General features: G+C 44.2%; 1 protein-coding gene across 3 annotated transcripts in view; it reads right to left on the bottom strand.

Annotated features, from left to right (window-relative positions):
- KIAA0513 (KIAA0513 ortholog) overlaps positions 1 to 18,337 on the bottom strand; it is a 300,297-nt gene that overhangs the window by 67,811 nt on the left and 214,149 nt on the right. For all 3 annotated transcript variants that reach the window (XM_086945834.1, XM_086945833.1, XM_086945832.1), the window contains 2 exons: positions 16,491 to 16,561; positions 3,424 to 3,628 (listed from right to left, as the gene is read on the bottom strand). In XM_086945834.1, the coding sequence (XP_086801960.1) occupies positions 3,424 to 3,628; positions 16,491 to 16,561 (276 nt within the window). The remainder of the gene's footprint in view (positions 1 to 3,423; positions 3,629 to 16,490; positions 16,562 to 18,337) is intronic.

Here is an 18,337-nt window from a genome sequence, read left to right as displayed (position 1 = left end):
GTAAATGTAAAAAAAATATTTTAAAGAACTCTCGAAATCAGAAGCTAGAAAATTGCATATTTGCATTTGAAGTGAAAGAACATGCTGTGCTCAGTGCAGAGAAAGAGGTGCTGTGCAGAAATAATGCATAAAACATTCAAAAATGATTACATGAATGGCTAACAAGCAATGAGTTGTCTATTGGTTGCCGAAATATAGATAAGGCAAAAGACTCCCCGATGAGAGGAGTAGTGGTGAGGGGCCAATAATTCAATTAAAGGCTACCCAAGGTATGTTGACATTTCGAAACATATGTACTAATCAGGGGGTTCATCCTCATGAACAACCGTATTGATGTGTGCATCTCAGGTTATGAAAAAATACAAAATAAAGAAAAACTAACCAATTATTAGTGATGAATGTGAGTGATAGTGCCTATAAATGAAGAAAAAGGACCTCACGGGGCACTTACCTGTATGTAGAAAACAAATAAGGAAAATGGGAACAATAAGCCAAAAAGATAAACTCGAGAAACTATAGTGGGACCCTCAGTTGTTCTTTAAAAAAACAATGTGGATACTCACAATATAAGAAACCATTACTCCGCATTGTTAATCAGTGTATACAGGAGCATCACATGAACAATCCTTATAGAGGCACAAGTATGTAATCCACATTACATCGTGAGTGAGACAAATCATGCCAGAAATAATCAGCTGCGGCCTGTGCAGGTAAGAGCAGTGAGGCCGGGTGGAGGGGATTTCGATGGACGATGAAGAGGGAAAATTAATTATTTATTTAATTTTCCTTCGGGCCGCGGGTGGGAATGAAACAGAATATACGTACTATATGGAATGTTACAAAGTCTCAAAACCTAGAGTCCTGAGGCTTAAGTCTGCAGAGAGGTCGAATACACCGACGGTACAGAAGCTAGTGGGCCCAGAGTGCAAAAAACAAAATACAACAAAGGGAACCAGTCCGCCAGAAGGGTCACACGGGAGAGGAGGGAGGCAACCTAGTACTACTGTTATCAGGAAGCAAGAGCAATGGCTAAAAATTGGCCAGCATGGAGACATGATTTGCATGTGCCACAGAGCGTGCAGCAGGAAGACCAAGAAGACGAAAGAGAATGGAGTTCCCGCCCGAACATCGGGCTCATGGCCAAAATGTCCCAAACTCATTACGGAGGCAGGAAGGACTTATAGGAGGCAGTATCTAGCTTTGTTCTGATAAAGAGGAGATACTGAGACGCCAGGAGGTGCAACTTGGGGAGGTTGATAGAAGTCCCAAGTAGAACGGTGAGGAGATCATGGTCTGCATATGGTTCAGAACCTATTGCGGCAAGCCTGGTTTCATCAGTCAGTCATCAGGGTACAGGAACAGCAAGTTCCTGTACCTCTGACATTGTGTCCTATCCACTTTTCTGAAGACTTGAGGTACAGAAGTTTACCCAAATAGCAGGATTGCAAATTGCTAGAGGGCAGAATCCACCACAAAGCGCACGTACCTCTCGTCCGACAGCAGGATCAGTATGCGAAAAGATGCAAGTTGAGTGGCACATCCAGTCCTCCAGCACCTAAGCCTAGAGAACATCTTCCAGAGAAAGCATTTTAAATTTCTCCTTGCAGAGGAAAACGTTCAGTAGGCGGTGATCTAGAATGGTACAGAAGGCCCTGTCTTTCTATCGAACTAACAAAATAGTGTCCTAGTCCAATCTTGTTCTTGCCCATCTCAACAGCTCCTTTGCTCAGAAGCGCCGATGCCCCTGCTGCTAAATGGAATCATGGTCATCCGAGGAGATAAAAAGAGTGGATTGGGAGGAGGCGCATCCTTTAAATGAATGACGTAGCCCTGCCCAACAATCTGTAGGATTCCGTGGTCCATTGTGATAGCCTGCCAGCGTGTCAAATGATGGGATACCCTCTCCCTCCCAAAGGTTGCACATTTGTCATCAAAGGCGGAGTAAAGACGTTCACTCTAGGGAGCAGGGAGGAGGTGTGCGCTGTCCACAACAGCTCCTGGACTCCTCACACCCCCTGTAGTTGTGCAAGAGCTTGTTAGGCTGCTGCATCGATTGTGAAGGCTGACGCTGCAAAAAAATGAGACCACTTGAATTGCCCCTGAACTAGTCCTGCTGATGGGAAAGCAAGCTGGTCTCATAAGTCGGCCTCTGCTCATTCCTGCTTGAAGTACACCAGGGCCAAGTCAATCTTGCTGCAGAAAAGGTGAGCTCAGTCAAGGCCATGTTCATAGGATTCACTTGGCCAAGCCGCAGATTCTGGGGGAGCTCATCCAAGCAGGGAAAAAGATACCAGTGGAATAGCTAATTGAGCATGCTGCTGAATCCGCCAGCTAAGTCCCACTCACTTTTAAATTTGGCAGGTGGACCTTTATCTTGGCAGCATGTATACCCCACTGCCATTGTAAACGAAGTATACATACTACCAAGATATAAAACAGGCCCCATGTATATGAGTTCCAATTATATTCATTGCAAGTAAAATTTCCTTACATGGACATCTTCAAAATCTGACTCTCCTGGATCTACACTGAGCATCTCTGCATTACGTGATCGGGCTAGAAACGAAAACGACAACTTGAGTGCAAGTAGGGCTAGCTTTAAGGCAGTGCCACTGTTGTGGCCCAAATGTCTACCGGGCTGTTTACTAATATTTCTACTCTCCTGCGCAGTTTCTTATTTAATTTTTCATTTACCATTCCATCAGGTCCCTTGGCAACGTCGGAACGTTAAATTAAAAATGCCAGTCAGAGCGCTACAAGGCATGAGAACGCATGCGCCACAACACATGCATACGCACCATCTACGATTTTGGAATGGATTTCAACAGATGAAAGCCCATTCTATGAGGGCCCTCCATACGTCTGCATGCACGTGCATACGCCAACACAAATGCACATGCATGCCTCATACCTCATGAGAACCACTTCAAGAAGATACAAGTTAGCACCAAAGATAGTTTCTACGGCATGGAACTCCTGAAGCCAGACCAACTATTATTTTCACTTTTTTGCAGAAGAAAGAGGATGTTAGTGTGCAAATATCCTTGTTCACCGACAATCTGGAGACATAGAAGCCTTTGCATGTTTTTTTTTTTTTTTAAACGTTCATAAATTTCACTTTATACTATGTAAATTTTTGCACTTGTTTCCACGATGAAACAAAATCAATGCTCACACACAATGGAAATACACAGGCCACAGTCATAGGGGGCCGTTGGGAATTACCTACCAAGCGCCACTTAATTGTTCAGTGGTTTTTCCATGCTTTTCCAAGGATGGAGAAATCTACATCACACATACCACAGATGCAAGAGACAACATGCTCCCCACTGTGGTCGAGAGATACCCATTCTCCATCTTAAGTGGACATGTACAAATGTGCAAAAGATGTTAGTACCACGATGATGATATAATGATACTTACTCGTCTTTCTTGCCTTGTGGTCCCTTCAGTTTGGTCTCAAGGCCACCAAAGAAGCCCTCTGTTTTGGCAGATGTGTTCTTAAGGAGCCGCTCAGCAATGTCTTTCTTTTCAGCCAGCCAGCTGTTGGCCGACTTCAAGTAGGCGTCAATGCTGCCAGTGGCCGTCAGCTTCTGTTTATTCTCTGTGAGTGGCGAGTGCGTTTTCCCTAAAATCAACAAGAGATAGACTTGGAATTCTGGATATTTCGAAGCAGAATTATTTCTCAATATAGCATATACATCAATAAAATAACAACAACAAACATTGAAACGGTATGGCACTAACCACTGCTTGGACATCTGAAAATCTGTTTTCAAAAGGCACGTGGCACGTGAAAAGGCTAGATACTGTGACTGCACCAGTAGAGCAGTGGAAAAGATCTTCTTTTTAAGCAGATTTTAGACACTTTGGGCCCACCTTAACAAATTTAGATGAAATTACCCAAACACGGCCCACGTTAAGCTGATTTTGAAACATTGGGTGCAGATCTACCAATGGGAGTGACCAGTGCTGTAAAATGGTCAGAATAGTATACTTTCTCATTTAATAATGCATTGGTCTTATCAGCAAAGTGAGAAATCAAACTGCTGAACGAAACCTCAACTAATTTCCAAAGTAAAAGAACAGATCCCACATTAATGCAGATGTTTTTGTAGAAATGGTTAATTATGAATATGATCAGATAGTTAATAGAAAATTCTCCGGAGTAATATTTCTTCTGCGCATGCTCAAAAGCATATTGATATATATGAATCACAGATCCAATAATTCAATCGTCAACCTCTGCATTTCACAGGCTGAAGGCTTCTGGTTTCGCTTTCTGACATCTTCTGGATTTGTGGTTTTCTGGATCCTTGGGGAACAGGAAATGGCGTTTACTATCTTTGGTTCTAAAAGTTCTGGCAATATTCACTGCCAAAGCTAGTAAAGATAATCTCCATCAAAGGGTTGTGCTTTACATCTGCGCTTCTAAAAAGAGCTTCTACTAATGCAGATTTAAGAAGAAATCAAGCTCATGTTTGGAGAATTGGATTCTGAGTAACTCGACTGAAAACAAACCCATCTACACATAGGCCCCTGTTTGGGTTCCCGGCCAGACCAAAAAGACCAGATGACACAATGTCACAAAACAAACACCTCAAGAGCTTTCATTTAACAAATTAATTCCTAATGTGAACTACCATACTGGCTCATTTCAATCAAACCTCTTACATTCATAAATGAGGAGTGGAAACATGCTATCTTCATGACATGTCAGCAAAGTCTGACGGTACAGTCCATGTTTGGTGAGATGATTCGTTAAACACAGGCCATGGCCAGCGTTAATTGGGAATGATTGATTTAACTTAGACCACAATGACTTAGTAGTGACAAAGGTACGGGTTCATGCGTCTATAATAAGTGGGACTTAATAATTAACAGAATTTAATAGGGCATCTGTGAAGGCATGTCTGGTCATGAGCAAGCATTTGGGAAGGTATAATGTGCTTGTACCACATGGGGTTAATTTGCTGGCGTTTGCATTTACATTGATCAATGATCTAACATTGACTATTATACATAATAAGTACATTTGGGTCACATTTTTTAAAATTATGTCATGCTGCCAGGACATGTCAATGAATAAAAAAAATCGTTTGTATAAACAATAATATTAAGTAAAATAATTCCTTAACTATCCACTACCAAAAGTCAAGTATGGCACCAATCAATATGATTTTATGACACTTGAAGTAGTTCAATATCATATTTATGCCTCTTAGCTATAAATATTTGTCAGGTAATAAAGGATAAAGATCTGTTTACTGTTACTCTAATTTGTAAGCTCACTTCCATTATCAACTTTATGGGTATCCTATGTCCTAGTGGCATGACCCGAAAGTACAAGGGACACGTTTATGCATCAAGCACAGCATGCTCCCATTCCTGCACTTAAAAGCGCACTCAACAGTTCTCGTCAGATAAAATGTGCCAATCACTTGGTGCTTTGGCCAATAGCAGAGTGGTACGTGGTAGGGCATTGAGAGTGACAAAGATCCAAGTGTTACAGCTTCACCACACAGCTACCTCTATCCTCCACTTACATCCGGACTCTCATGTTCTCAACTTTTTAAGTAGATTCAACACTCTTTATTTCACTTTCAGAGCACTGCTGCCAGTCACCCCCAAATACACAATTTGAATTTAAATCATTGGGTCCCACATGTAGGTCTAGGCTTTGACATCTGCCAGTCCGCAGTGGGTATACTATTCTACCTTCAGGTGTGAAGGATCCCAGATGATGAAGGGCGGATCCGAGTGGTGACTGATGGGAATCTTTTCACAAGGAAGGGAGACCCCATGCGTGACTTTAGTAGTACACCTTATTAGTTTAATCTCTTCTGTACATAGGAATTAGCTTAATTTGCATATGAGTTGACCTCTTGCTATTCTTTGTTGGTTTAACTGTTCATAGGGATAGTAGCATTGTCAGGTCGTTAAACTGTCCCCAGGACCCTCTCCCCCCCTGTTTTGTATATGATTCAACAGCATGCCAGAATAAGAAAGAGGATGAAAGGCACCATTCACCAGTTTAGGATTAGGCAACCGGTGGCAAAGACCGTCTGGCGAAATGTTGCATCATTCTGGGAAAAAGCCTTGAGAGAGTAGTGTTGACACGAGGCATGACGAATGGCCCAGTATCCCACATAGCAGACTGGCATATACATGTCAGGGTAATGCCTGCAAAATTCCAACTTCTCTCTTGTGGTGCTCAGACGCCATAAAGAAGCCGACCTTAAGTATAACTATGTGTGATGATACATGACTTTGTCCACATGGTAAAGCTGGCTTTTAGCAGCGTTAGGGCAGCCTCAATGCTTATAAAGTTACTAAATGAGATCCAAAATACACAGGTCTCTGGTTATCTCAAAATAAAAAATCTCCAAGTGCACCTTACATCCACAATCTTAATTGTCACTTCAGGAGAGGAAGCATAGGGACATAGAAAGAATTTAATGAGCAAAATCCCTTAGTTCATCTGGAACTCCAATAGCACTTTGGGGATGAAGGACGAATGAACTACGAGTCTTACTCTATACCTATGTAGAATTGTGAGTGGTTACATTATGCAAAAAGCTTACAGCTCATTTCTGTCACTGACAAATGTCTAGGCCAATAAGAAAGAAGTCTCCCATTTAGGGCCCGCATGGAGCAACCCCATATCGACAAGATCACAGACGCCCACGGGAAGGAACATTATCACCCGCTCGATATTATCGAGCAATTCCACGACTTCTACGCGGATCTCTACACGTCTAAGGGGTAGGCGGCAGCGGCTGAGATGGAAAGCTACTTGGAGGACGAGGCGTGTGCCTGGCTGTCGGATGTCGACAGGGAATATTTGAGTTTGCCGATTGACGCAGAGGATATAAAATCTGCTTTTCTAGCTCTACCTAATGGGAAGGCGCCGAGGCCGGATGGCCTTACGGTTGAATTTTATAAGACATTCGCAGATCTGGTTACCCCATATCTGTTAGAAGTGTAAGCAGAGGAGCACGATTCGGGAACACTACCACCGTCGTTTCCGCAAGCACTGATTATAACGTTACACAAGAAAGACAAGCCCCCAGATAAATGTGATTCTTATAGACCCCTTTCACTGATCAATATAGACGCCAAAATACTGGCCAAAATTCTAGCAGTTAAACTACAACCCCTGATGCCTTGCCTGATCTTACCGGACCAGTCTGGTTTTATACCGATCTACATCACACACCCTGCAGACTATTTTTTCCATGTTTCATATATTGGAGCCGCGCATGTCTGCCGCAGCGGTAATGTTGGACGCAGCCAAGGCTTTTGATTTAGTAGAGTGGAAATATATGTTTTTTATTTTTTAGCGTATGGGATTCCCGTCAATATTAATATAATGGATCAGGGTGTTATATGCGGGTCCATCTGCTAAGGTGCGTGTTGGCGGTTTGACGTCAGACCCATTTGATGTTAAGAGGGGCACGCGTCAGGGCTGCCCTCTATCTCCGCTACTCTTTGCGCTTATATTGGAACCGCTGGCGTGTATTATTAGGCAGATACATAGGGAAACAGTGCTAAACTTTAATTATCGCCCAGTTGCATCTCGTTATATGCAGACGACATGGTGCTCTTTGTTCGCGAACCTTCGCGGTATTTGGCTCAGCTGCTGCGGGAGTATGTAAGATTCGGCCGCCTATTGGGACTAGTTGTAAATTGTTAAAAATCCGTTGTTCTACCTTTAACGGAGTTCACGACTCAACCTGATATGGATTCCCCGTTGATATGGTCCATAGACCCAGTTTAATACCTTGGAGACTGGATCCACCAAGACCCGGATAGAGTTATACGTGAGAATTACGGGCTGGCTTACACCCAAGTTGGCCCAACAGGTGGATCTATGGGTAGCTCTACCGCCCTCTCTGGCGGATCGTATTCCTTTACTTAAGATGGTAGTTTTACAGTGGTTTTTGTATTTATTTACGAACATCCCGATTGTGTTGTCGAAGGTTTTTTTTTAGCAATCTCCGTGGAATCCTGCTCCGGTTGGTTTGGAGAGGCAAACATGCCCAGATGTATTGGTCTGTCCTTACTAGCGATTATGATAAAGGTGGGTTCAGGGCACCTGACTTCTGTGTTTACTATCTTAGTGCACAGGCCCAATATGTGTATTATTGGATGAGACTGCAAATGTTTACTCCAAATGTTGCGGTGGGGGAGGGGTGACGCCTGTCCAGTTCCGTTACACAGCAGGATCACGCACCGGACACGTGGCATTCCGAGAACGGAAATCAATGCGGTAGACACGACAATAGCAGTCTGGCAGGAGATTGAGCGACTGGAGCATAAACTACCTATATACGCACCAGCCATGCATATAGAACATCATGCCGCACTGTCAGTGACCCATGAAGCGCCGTCTCGATGCGGCTGCTTAAAGAGGAGGGTTTTCAACTGATGCGAGATCTGTACCTGGAGGGGTCGTTTCTCACATGGGACACTTTACAATACATAAGTAATCCTACGTTGTTGTTTAGATTCGCACTGCACAGACTCAGACACGCGATTAGAGCTCATTATGACACCTACCCTCTTGAGCCTCCTACACTGATGTAATTGCAATTCGTGCTCACTACACCCACTAATAAAAAATTGGTCTCCAGGTTATATAGGTTAATAAAGGAAGAATGTATGAGTCAGCCAGACAGAAGTTGGGAGAGATGGAATGCCTGTTTGCCTGCCCCAATATTGGAGAATGATAGGAAGTATGAATGTGAATTAACGGGTACACTTGTTATGAATGGGAACTTGCGTATTCTACATTTTAAATAAATATACCAGGCGTATTATACGCCGGCACCCTTATACCGATTCGGGTTGCGAAAATCTAGCTGCTGTGTGCGTTGCGGACAAGCTGATGCTGACTTTCTGCAGCTTGCTTGGGGATGTCGGAAGGTGGCTGAGTTTTGGACACTTGTTGTGAGAGGCATAAAGGACATTGTAGGCCTAGAGCTACAGTGTACTCCACTTGTCTGCCTATTGTCTTGCGTTCCACATGTAAAAGGAGTGTGCGGTAGATTCGTACAATTGGCGCTGCTTACTATCACGTGGGGCGGGAAGCGTATTCCAAAAGTAGATCACTGGCTCAAGGACCTGGTTTACTGCAAAGGTAACATGGAGACTTACGCAGAAGAGTTGTCCAAGGTTTCTGGACCAAAGGACATATGGGAGCCCCTGAGACAATTCCTTCAGAAGAAGGCAGCGGACGTAGAGCAGGGCGACAGGAGCTAGTTGCTGCAGGGTGGGGTGGCGAGCAACACAGGGCTGTGGTCTGGGTGAATGGAGGGAGGATGCTCTAACATTTCAATGCGACTTTGAAGTTATCGCTCAGGTATGATGTGAGGGTAGTTTTGTGTCAGTATTATAATTTGATGTCTTCATGTATTTTGTTGGATTTGTGGGGAAGTTTTTTGTTTACCACTATACACACATAATGATGATATGATACATGATTACTTTTTTTGATGTGTATGTATTTTGTTGTCTTTGGGAGAAAAAAAAAGTCTCCCATTAAAAAGGTATTTAACCTTTGGTAATGAACCTTCTTGTGGAAACACTCTAACCACAAATACCTCTCCTTTACAATATTCATAGGCACCTGACTAGAGTTGGAGATTTTTCAGCAACGATCACCGCTCCAGAAGTGATGTCGCAGAGCCACATACCCTTTGGCACTGATGTCAGTTCTTTTCTTTCCATGCCCTTCAACCCTGATCCAGAGCTCTGCTCCCAACTTTGTCTGTTTTCCACGAACCCTAACCAGACAGTGTGATAGGGAAGATGACTACCCTGAAAACAACAGGACTCAAGCTGTGATGTGACGGCAGGAAGCAGATGTAAGTCATAGACCAGCACGACTTACTGGTGACTGGGCTCAGGGTCACACAACATCATCAGTTGAACAGGTGAGTAGGTCATGTCATTCATTCGTTTTCAGTGACATATTCTCAGACATCTGCTCTTCTATATAGATCTTTTGAGGATTTACTACCTGCCTTCAGAACTTTCAAGTTGTCTAATGTGACAACAGGGCGGGCTAAGTTTAGCTCCTCAGTAACCATGCACTCCCACAGTGTGATGCTGGCAAGTTTGCAGCCCCTTCCCTTCATATATGGGCAGAAGGCATTCTCTGTGGGAGGAGGCAGAAAAAGGTCATTCTGAATAAGATTGAGCAGGCACAAGACTAAAGCTGATGCCACAGCTGGCAGGATGGCTGAACATCAAAATATCTATTGGATTTTCTGGATTGCTCTCAAGAGCAAAGACATAAGAATCAATCCATCCCCAGGGCATCTGAGCCCCGTAAGCACCAAGAATTGCGTTGGTCTCACTTTGTGGTCAGAAGACTAGCAAATGTTTACACAGATGGACAATGTCTCAATTTGAAGACAGGATGATGAATTCTCTGGTGAATTTTCCACTAGTGTAGCAAGAGGAGAAGATTGCTCAGCCAGTCCACTCGGATCTTGCTGGTTCTAGCAAAATGGAAGACTAACAGCAAGATACTTTAATGCAAGGTCTAATCCCGCACTTCCAATGCCAGCTGGCAAGCTGCCGGAGCGCTTATCCAAATAAAATCAATCAGTTGTTTTGTCTGTGTGAACTAATGTCACTCCGCAGCTCACCTTTAGCAGAAAGGCTGTTGGTGCTAGGAAGATTGCCTTCAGCTCCAGTGTGTTAACACGCAGAGATAAATCAATACTCTGCAGAGACAGTAGAGACCCCAAGCTATGGAAATGCCTAGCTATGAACATGAACTGTTCTTTTGATGCATCAAAAAAGCTAAACTCTGGGTCACAACTTGGTGAGGACCCGAACCACAGCATTGGGACCGAACGGCAGACTGCTGTACTAAAAGTGTTGCTTTCCCACCATAAAAAGAAGACCGGGCATGTGACCCTTCAAACTTGGAAGCAGACATTGTTGTAGGGATTCTGTGGAAACACAGAACAATGCGTAGGATTATGGGCCCTTAATATATAGAGACTGAGTCATCCTACTAACTTAGTACCCATGTGCCCGGGACTGACTAGCTATAGTGTCTCACTTGCCCTCCTACTCACTCACTGAGAAACAAGTGATTAGACACCCCAGAACACAACACTCCAGACTCTCTCAGGAATCGCGGTTGCAAGACACACTTTTTCACTCACTCTGACTCACTCTTGTGCTCATCCACAATATGATCGGACAGAGAAGCGAACAAGTTTAAAATACTTATTTTAACTAACGTGTTCTAGTATGCAGTATACGTGCCACAATAAGCAGAAAAATGCATAACAGAAATACAGTCAGCATAGCAAGTAGTCCATAAATCATAAAAAAGGAGCTGTCATAGTGAAAAACAGTGTAGCCTAACCTCACTCCCCTTGTATAGAAGCAGGATGATTATATATTATAAGATCTCTGGGCATTACCTGCCGCCTCCGTACCTCGGTCTATTGATGGTCGATCTACATCATAGGTGCTGTCCTGCTCTTCTCCCTGGAAAGGTCTCTCTCCAGGTGCTCCCTATCCATGCATTCCAATAAGACCAAAGTACGTATTCCCAAACAACAACTGCTTCTGTAGGTTTTGTCTAGGTGCTAGGGTCTGACCGTAAAAGAATAAGAAGGGGCATTGTTGTACGACCTTGTTCACAATGTTCCGACTAAATACCAGAATCCTGCAAAGCGTGAAGACAGCGGTAGGTTCTCATGTCAAAGTGTCAAAAGAGACATTTGCAAAATAAACTCGTGTAGTAACGTGTGCAAAACAGCGTGCAGCCTATAGAATACTCATGCTAACTTTGGGAAGACAACAATGTCCTTGTGGGCCACGTGACAGCATCTGAATGTAACACTATGCCCCACCAGTCAATATGTCAGGAAAACGCAGCACCTGAGCCAAAGACAGCATCTTGAACTATTTCTGGGGCAAAGAATGATTTAAAAAAGACAGGTCTAAGATGAGAAGGAAACTGGCTCACTTTTTCTTTATATAAAAATAGCAGAATTAATTTCCCTGCAAAGTTTCTAGGTTTGGGATCCGGTGTACTGCTCCTAAAAGCAACCTGTGTCTGTTCATCTGCAAGAGTTCTTGAGATGCTGTCTGTTGCAAATGAGGCCCAGATGGAAGTGGTGGTGGCAGTTGTCGGGCACAGATGTTCTTCACCACTGAGAGATTTCATGCATCTGTGTTTATTTTGATTCATATGTGGTAAAGAAGAGAAAGTATTTGAGCCTCCTAAAATGGTGCCAAGGATGGCAGCTAGTACGACCGGAGTTATTGGGACTCCATTGCCTCTGCTGTGGCTACCGAGCAGACGTATACGTCCGGTGAGCGCCTCCTCTGCCTGTTTGATTGGCATTTTAGTAATCTGGTTGTTCTGTGACTCCCTTGCGCTGCAGAAGGTCCTCGTTCAAAGGTGGTCCAAAATAGTTATTCCTAAGTATATAAAGAAAGGTTGAAGTCATAATCCAGTGCTTTAAGTTAACAATCTAAGCTATGACTGCAGGAACATGGATAGTGTTCATAGTTCTACCACCAAAACTAATAAGGTTTCTGGATATCAGCAAGTTTGGTTCTGCAACTTCATTGTCCTGGCTGAGCATGGACATATACTCCTCTTGGGAGCAGTCTGGGAGTAAGGTGGTCATTCAAATGACCTTATCAATCAATCAATCACGGCATTTGTAAAGCGCGCTACTCACCCGGGAGGGTCTCAAAGCGCTGGGGGAAAGGGGGATGTTACTGCTCGAACAGCCAGGTCTTGAGCTGCTTTCTGAAGGAGAGATGGTCCTGGGTTCGCCGAAGGTGGGTGGGGAGGGAGTTCCAGGTCTTGGCTGCCAGGTAGGAGAAGGATCTTCCTCCGGCGGTGGCTCTGTGGATGCGTGGTACGGCGGCGAGGGATTGGCTGGTCGATCGTAGCTGGCGGGTGGGCGTGTAGAAGGTCATGCGGTCGTTGAGGTACTTGGGGCCCAGGTCGTGGAGAGCCTTGTGTGCGTGGGTGAGGAGTCTGAACGTGATTCTCTTGCTGATGGGGAGCCAGTGCAGGTCTCTCAGGTGTCCGGTCATGTGGCTGTGTTGGGGGATGTCCAGGATGAGTCGTGAGGAGGCGTTCTGGATGCGCTGGAGTCTTTTTTGGAGTTTGGCTGTGGTTCCGGCGTAGAGGGTGTTCCCGTAATCCAGTCGGCTGGTGACTAGTGCCTGGGTAACGGTCTTCCTGGTTTCAGTGGGGATCCATCTGAAGATCCTGCGGAGCATGCGTAGGGTGTTGAAGCACGAAGATGTGACGGCGTTAACTTGTTTGGTCATCGACAGGGAGGAGTCCAGGATGAAGCCCAGGTTGCGTGCGTGGTCCGTTGGTTTGGGAGCGGTGCCCAGGGCCGGGGGCCACCAGGAGTCGTCCCAGGCGGAGGGTGATGATCCCAGGATGAGGACTTCCGTCTTGTCTGAGTTCAGTTTAAGGCGGCTGTTCCTCATCCAGTCGGCGACGTCTCTCATCCCTTCGTGTAGGTTGGCTCTGGCGGTGGTGGGGTCGTTATGTCACTTGATGTAAGCCACAGAAGCCACGACAACACCAGGGTTAGCCTGTCTAAAAAAATAAAATAAAGACTTGTGGATTCATGCATTTTATTGCGGTGTCTGCAGATCCTTGGCCTCCTTGTGAGAGGGTATCACTTTTCCCGTCAGAGAAGCCACTGTCGCAATTCCTGCAGACAAAGACTGGACAGACTTTGTAAGTCTGGTAACTGCTACCTGCCCAAAGATCTTGAGACTTGAAGCTCAGACAAAGATGTCTTCCAGAGCTCCTGAGCTTGCTTGTGGCTCAATGATCACAGCAGGCTTTTGTTGAGCAGTTGTCACGAGAAGTGTAGGTTCCATTGCTGCAGCAGGTGCAGTGACACTGGTGCCCAGAGGCCTGAGGGGCCCACTATGCCTTCATTATTGCTGTATTTCACAGTTCAAGCAGTGAACGGGGTGACATTTCCTGCCTTGCACTAAGATCCACGACACACTGGCTACGTTACCGGTTGTCACTGCCACCTGCATGCAGATGTCCTCAGCAGGGCTTCAACTGGCAGCACTTCTAAAACCTTGGCCAATTGGCTTGCGGGAGCAAGAAGCCTAAGAGACAGATCCATTGGGGAGGGGTGGAGGTGGGGTTGTCATTCATCCCTTAAAGTCCACTTGGAGTGGTCACGACTGGCATATAAACTGGGACCTGCTGTGCTGGTTGGGTATCCGGGACTAATGCTTTGGGGCTAAAGTGGTGCGCCAAAGACAGAGGGAGCTGTGCTGGGAAACGCGGAAGCTGCACTGGAATGGACAAACATTGTACCGGGACAGTGACTGTGGGATTTTTTGAGGGGTGACACCATACGCTTTAGTTTCGTACCCAGAGCATTCAAGAAGGTGATCACTGACAGTATATCGGAACTAAAAATATTGTGTGGACAGAATATCATGTCAAAAACATTGAGGACCAAAATATCGAGAACGTAAGTGCAAATAGGTAAGTACAGATTTACTATTGTTAACTCCACATCTAGATACCTCGAAGATATGTATATATCGTCAAGGTACATATGTGTGGAGTTATATAAAGTAAAACTTTACTTAGCTATAGAAACTTACCTTCACAATAATTTAGTCCTCGATATTCTTGGCATGGTATTTTGTCACAAAATATTTTTGGTTCAGATATTCGGTGTAAACACCCAGGAAGGATTCTGGGCTAAGTATCAAAGGCAGCATGGAGGTGATGCCAGGATTCAGACCCAAGCGCAGCGGTGAGGCGCATCCCAACTCCTAGGCCACCGGCTCCTCATCTGAAAGATGAGATCAATCTTCTGTCCCTGACACGGAGTCGGTTACCTGCTAGGGTGACAAGAAAATAATGGGAGAGGCACCAGATTCAAACGAGTCCTGAAGACAGGAGACTCCAGTGAGTTCTGCAGCTGTGCAAAGGTGACATCCCCAGATCCTGCACAATTTGTCGGGTAGAAGGGTAAACACGGCCTTAAGACCAGTTACCTTCACATTTCCGAGGACCCGCAGGGCCTGTGAGAGTATCCTCTGTATGGAAGGGGATTGATCCATGGAGGGACGTCTTGTTATCCAACTGGCAGGAGGAGCGCTCAGCGCCACGCTCAGTGGTGAAGATCCTATACTCACTTTTTTACACTTCTACCCAACGATGAAACCCAACTTCTCCTAAAGGATCTATGTACCTCTACTATGCGCATAATTGTAATTAGTAGATTTATATAGCGCTGCTTGTTACCCGAGAGGGTATCCAGGCGCTGTCCATGGACACGGAGAGATTAAGTGATGTGCCCAGAATCACAGGATGTTGAGCCGATGACACGACTCTAACCTGGATCCCCAACTTCCGAGTCGGCAGCTCTGGCCACTGCACCACACCCTCCCCTCTGGCATAAGCCAGGCTGTCTCGAAGTGCCCGCCTACTCATGGCACCACACAAAACGCATTCATGCACCGGATGCTTACCCAAATAAGGGACACAGGGGTTGTGCGTGTCAGCTACTGCAAACTGTCTATGACAGGACATGCACAGCGTAAAGCAACAGCACTGCAGCACAAGGTACCAGAGGCAAAGAATGAGGAGGGTGGAAGAAAAAAGTTCAAACAAAAAAGATCTAAAAAATAAGAAAAAAAAAGATCATGCAACTACACTTTAGAAATAGGCTTAATAATACATGATCAGGTTACAAACTATTCTGTTCAGTGGAAAAAAAGAGGATCGGCTAAGGGCGCAAATATGAGAACAGAGAATGTGGTGTTGGTGCGTAAAGCTGTGAAATTAACAGGTAAAGATGCAGATTAGGGTCCCACCGCTAGTTAGCAGATTACGCACACAAATTAAGAGTGACAAAGAGCTAGGACCAAGCAGTGCTTTAAAAGGGCCAGTACTGTCCGGTACTGAGTACCGGCACTTTTCTATTTTGAGGGGGAGAGTACCTGCACTTAAAGAGTGACGTAATACTTGTAATTTGAGAGTACCTGTACTTCTCAGAAACAAGCAGGTACTCTGATAGAGAGTACCTGCACTTCTATTTTTCCATTTCAAGCACTGGGACCAAGCAATCAGTATTTTTCTTTTCTATGGTCCATCGAATTTAAAGTGCAAGAGCTTTATTCTTTCAGACAGAACAGTAATCTATGACTTCAATTACTTATCCTAACAGACCACAAATTAGGCACACTGTCTGCAGCACGCAACAGAGGAGAAGGCCTTATATTCAATTGAAGGGCACGCTGAAGACTACACGGGTGGGTACAGTCCTGTGAGTCTGTATTACAGCCAGCAGGTGGCGCTCTGCTACAGACCGCAGGTCAGATCCGGATGCACTTAAGCTATTCCACAGTCAGAGCAGCCTGGAGGGGTTTGCTTGGTTAGTGCTCCGTTTACTTTAAGCTGTGATAAAACAGCTCTGGAGCAGAGTGCTTACCCAGGTAATAATATGTGAAGCACATGGTCATGAGATTCTTGGCAGGTCCGAAGTCATCCATCTGGTGGCACCTGAGACAGAAAGATTCAGAGGAAAGGCGGTTAGGATATAACTCAAAGATGTAGGTCTTATTTATTCCTTCATTTATATAGCACAAAACTGTACATTACTTCAACCCCGACGGAAAAAAGCTACAACAGCATAAAAGTAACATGTAGGAAAATACGTAGACAATTCGGCAGAACACAGGACTAAGCTAATCAGCTATAAAGTAGTGGCTCTCAGCCCCACAGCTAAAAGTGCGTAAGGTTGGAGACGTTTTTTATCGTAAATTTAAATTCTTTTATATTAATACATTATGCATAGATACACTAATGCTGTTTGTAGAGAGAAAACATGTTTATTTACGTTTAAATTTAGATTAGTTAATGTAGGGCTGAATTTTAAAATGGCTACCTCTGTTTGCCAACTTTGCTTTGTGACCCGAGAACATTTTATTTCTAGCTGAGTTGTAGTCCTAATTAACGAACACAATGTTCTCATTCCTTCTTTCCTACGTGAAGAAATGTTTTTCTAATCATGGAATGTTTCAATGAATAGCACATTCATGAAGACACCTGCAGAGTGCAGCCTAGTGGATATATATTATCCTGTTACAGATGGGAAACATCCTTTACAATGCAGTCATTACATCGCAACATCATTTACAACGCATGTCACTACAAGGCAGGCATTACAACGCATACCATTACAACGCATGACACTACATCGCATGTCACTACAAAGCCGGCATTACAACGCATACCATTACAACGAATATCATTACAATACATAGTAACCCTACACTATCCAAAACTTACCCTACTGTTGCACCCCCTGGAGTTAGAATAGTCATTTTTCATTTCATTTCATTTAAACTTTATTCGGCTTCAAAAATGAGAACCATAAAAGTTACATTTACACAAGTGAACAAGCGAATTTAAAAATGGACATCACGGATCAGGTTACTTGAGTTCAATAGGGTCGGTACGCATTAAGTAAGAGCATAAAGGCAATATATAAAGTTAAAAGCAATTCATAGTAATACATTTTATCCTAGTCAGTTGAAATCCAGGCTTTTCTGTATCTTAAAGAGCATTTTAAAAACCCTACAATCAGCGGTATACAGTCGGTTCTAACAATTGCAGGTAAAACAAAGCTGGGCGTGCCTGTGAAAAATGTAGTTTTTTTAAGAGAGATTTTAAAAACAATCTACGGGGGGCCGCATAAAAGTCGCAAAAAAGTACAAAGTGTAACAGATCCTGTGGAGACAGGTTGTCACAGCCACAGTGTGCTAACACCTGTCCTTTATGGTTCTCCCTAGCTACTGCCAGTAAGAGGTGAAAATAGTCCAATCTAAACCTTACTAGCAGAAATCTTTTGTGCATTGATAGAGGCCATGCAAGATAGTCCTCCATTCCATAGTCATTTTTACCCCTACACTATCCAACACTTACCCTACTGTTGCACCCATTGGAGTTAGAATAGTAATGTTTACCCCTACACTATCCAACACTTACCCTACTGTTGCTCCCATTGAAGTTAGAATAGTAATGTTTACCCCTACACTATCCAATACTTACCCTACTGTTGCACCCTCTGGAGTTAGAATAGTCATTTTTACCCCTACACTATCCTACACTTACCCTACTGTTGCACCCATTGGAGTTAGAATAGTAATATTTACCCCTACACTATCCAACACTTACCCTACTGTTGCACCCCCTGGAGTTAGAATAGTCATTTTTACCCGTACACTATCCAACACTTACCCTACTGTTGCACCCCCTGGAGTTAGAATAGTAATA

Source organism: Lissotriton vulgaris, chromosome 12 (assembly GCF_964263255.1).
Source record: "Lissotriton vulgaris chromosome 12, aLisVul1.2, whole genome shotgun sequence".
Taxonomy (NCBI): Eukaryota; Metazoa; Chordata; class Amphibia; order Caudata; family Salamandridae; genus Lissotriton; species Lissotriton vulgaris.
The sequence above is the reverse complement of the archived record's forward strand: the minus strand, read 5'-3'. Positions and strand labels throughout refer to the sequence as shown.